The sequence below is a fragment of the Lottia gigantea genome, assembly GCF_000327385.1.
Source record: "Lottia gigantea unplaced genomic scaffold LOTGIsca_717, whole genome shotgun sequence".
In the NCBI taxonomy this organism is placed as follows: Eukaryota; Metazoa; Mollusca; class Gastropoda; family Lottiidae; genus Lottia; species Lottia gigantea.
This window is the reverse complement of record NW_008710417.1, coordinates 41,516-44,815: the sequence shown is the minus strand read 5'-3', so window position 1 is coordinate 44,815 and position 3,300 is coordinate 41,516. Positions and strand designations below refer to the sequence as shown.

The 3,300-nt window shown below is 36.4% G+C and overlaps 1 protein-coding gene across 1 annotated transcript; it reads right to left on the bottom strand.

Annotated features, from left to right (window-relative positions):
- Positions 1–206: 206 nt before the first annotated feature.
- LOTGIDRAFT_176078 (hypothetical protein) lies at positions 207–3,091 on the bottom strand (the record flags this gene model as incomplete). The annotated part of the gene is made up of 6 exons (XM_009065924.1): positions 207–300; positions 963–1,044; positions 1,292–1,327; positions 1,778–1,914; positions 2,346–2,425; positions 3,008–3,091. Coding segments are annotated over 6 exons (513 nt in total), but the record flags the coding sequence as incomplete, so codon positions are not given.
- Between the last annotated feature and the right edge of the window lie 209 nt (positions 3,092–3,300).

Below are 3,300 nucleotides of genomic sequence, written 5' to 3'. Positions count from 1 at the left end.
AAATGCATTGTTCCAGTTTTCAGTCATACACGGTTGTGGGTCTTGCAATTCCACTTAAACTAAATCAACGCAAGGTTTTATAGACATCTGAGTGAAAAATTGAATGGTGCAAATCGATGATATCAGTGTCCAGAATACACATAAAAATGTTACAAAACCACCTCTGTTTCATAATATATGTAATAAAATAATAAAACAATACTCACAGCAGAAACATAATCTTTTGGTTTATAAACCTGTACTATTCTATCTAACTGTTTTATTTCACGTTTAGGTTTATTACCTTGTTCAAAATTAAACCTACAAAATAATGATTAATATAAGTGTGACACTAAGAGCTACAAGGTGTCAATAGAAAGATGATAAAAAATGATACACAGCAATTTCAACTGAAAATGTCACAAATTTTGGATGAATTTTTCTCTATTAAAACAATTTCCAAAGTGAAGTATACTATTTCACAGCTGATATTTCAATTCTCATTGAAAAAATTATTTATAAAATTTGCATTTCAGCTACAATTCAGCTTTTAATGAAAGGAAAAATGAATGGAGTTTTACATCCTTTTTTGAGGATTTTTTTCCATGAGGAAAATTTTACCAGGCAGCGGCATTTAGCCTGCTCTTTTTCTTTCTCCAACTGTTGAGGGATCTTTAACGCCCACAGCCTGTAGCACACGGGGCCTCGGTTTATTGTCCCATCTGAACCACTAGACGCTTTTTCCATGTCAGCTCCTCTTACCTGCATCAATGACAGGAGGAAACCTGATTAAAAAATCAGAAGGTATTATCTCGACCTATGTCGGGATTGAACCCTGGACCTTCAGGTTAGCGAGCAAGCGTCTAACTCACTGAGCCATAAGCTGTTAATGACATCACTATTGTAAAAGCCGCAAGATATTAGCTAGCTTTTGCGATAGTGACGTCATAAAAAGGCTTTGAATGATATTAAAAGAACCATACCTTTTTAATTTTTTATATGTTTCATCTGCTATAGGACGACATTCAGCTCTCTGTATTACTTTTCCATCTACTGCTATTTTTTCTACAAAAAATCAAATATAACCATTTTCAATGCAACAACAATGCAATAACGACATGGCGCTGACTTTAGAAAGCACTGGCAGTGCAATCAGAATTTTCCTTTTTGCGCCTAGCAAATGACAATCCAACTCACTACTGACTAAGCTATTCCACTGCCACATTTCATTAGGCTAATATACTATACACAGGTAAGGGGAGATAATGAGGATAATTTTTAATCAAGTATGTAGTTACATAGAGCTCCTTACCTGAGACCAGCTCTTTGGAACCTGTAGCTTTACTTTCTACAAATATGAAAAAAAATCAAAATAATAAAACATTTAATCATTAGGTTTGAGTGAAAGCGCCTGGTCATTCAGTCAGTCTCAATCTCAACTGCATCAGCACGAAATGGGAGTCTTAAGAAAGTTAAAATTTGCCAGGACAGCTGCACTGCATTTGCCTACTCTTTTTCAATTTCCAACTGTTGAGAGATCTTTAAGGTGCACAGCCTGTAGTTTGCGATATCAGCATCCGCTGGAAGCGAACGTTAACTTGTCATCTATCTACCTACCTACCTGTAGCAAATGGGACAAGTAGACACTTTTGCCATGTTAGCCCCCCGACCTGCATCACTGACAAGGGGGGAAACTGAGGTATTATCTCGACCTATAGAGGGATTGAATCCAGGTTAGCAAGCAAGCATCTAACTCACTGAGTCACTGCAGCTCCCAAAAATGTAAAAGACCACATACCAGCATATATAGGAGTCTGTGAAAAGACCACTAAATTCTGTGTACCAACACCAGTTAACACAAACTTATGATCTTTAGGTATATCTGCTGAGGTTTCTTTGGCTGTAAAGACAACTTCAGGCTTCTGACCAGGCAATCTGTAAATAAACAATAACAATGTGGAATATTGGCAATAGTTCAGAGGATGGTTTGTAGCACATACCTTTTAGGGCGTTGACATCTTTAAATGACATCATTTGCTTTCTTTAGTCATAAATAGGTGTACATGGGTTCTACTGTAGCGCAGTCGGTTAGAGTGTGGGAATTTAATAATGTCAAACAAATTGTGTGTTTCAATTTTGGTCAGCGTGATGATTTGATGATCCTGAATAAGTCCTCATTCCTCCAGTTGAAAATGGAAGTGGACAATCCATAGAGACAGAGAAATCAGTGTGCAGTGAGGGACATTTTCTGAATACAGCAGTCATAAGTCAACTCTTTTCTAATTGCCTTGCATCAAGAGAATCTGCACAGTTTGTGGGACAACAGGCTACTAAGACATGATCAAAATTGATATCAAAAATCTTACTTTGATTTTGTTATTTTGAGTTTTCCAACATCAGAATTAGGTGGAGATTCTTTCCAGATTTCTGATAAGTATTTTGGTACCTGAAAAAAACATAACAAAAATGTGAAGTTTGAAAATTTGACCAATCAGGCAGGTTTGATTAGTATTATTTAGAAAACAAGTTTGTTGCTTCTATTATCATTTGAACTATTCCTCTAAAGAAATGATGTTATATGCTTCACTTATTTATCTATTTCAAATGTAAACCTATATTTCTATGCACTCAAAGCACAAGTGATATGCTATCAAAGAAAGTTGTTTTCATTTGAGAAATAACAGAAGTAACAAAATAATAATCTCCTTTAACTAATCTTTGTAAGACATATAGAAGCAGGAAGGTAAACTGTGTAAATATGTTCTCTCTAATGCCAGGCTGGAACATTGTCCCTTGTGGCAGTGAAATAGCTTAGACGATAGCTAGTTGGATTGTCGTATGGTAGGCGTTAGGCATAAAGGTACCTTGAGTTTGAATACTACTGAACTTAAGAAAAATCTAATGCCATAGCCAGTGCTTTCGAAGAGTCCCAAAGTCAGCTTTCAACACCTATCACCAAAGCTTACAAAAATTGACAATGCAATTAAATCAAGCCAGTAAATAAACCTAGAACAAAGATTAAGCATACCTTGACAAGCCAGACACCACGACCAGCAGCTGCTGTATCTACTTCTCTTACTTCATGAGCTTTTTCAACATTCATTGTGGCCATTTTGACAACTCGGACTAGTTTAGTATTCTACCTGAAATATATAGAACCATCAAAAAATAAACCTAGCTATTGGAGCTGTTTCAATTGAATAGCTCAGTCAGCAGTGAAACGTATTGTCGCCTGCTGGGCGATTTGATGCAGACGCTTTTATTTTCCTGCTCAAGAGAAGAAAAATTTGGACGCCACAGCTAGTGCTCCAAAAGGCCGAG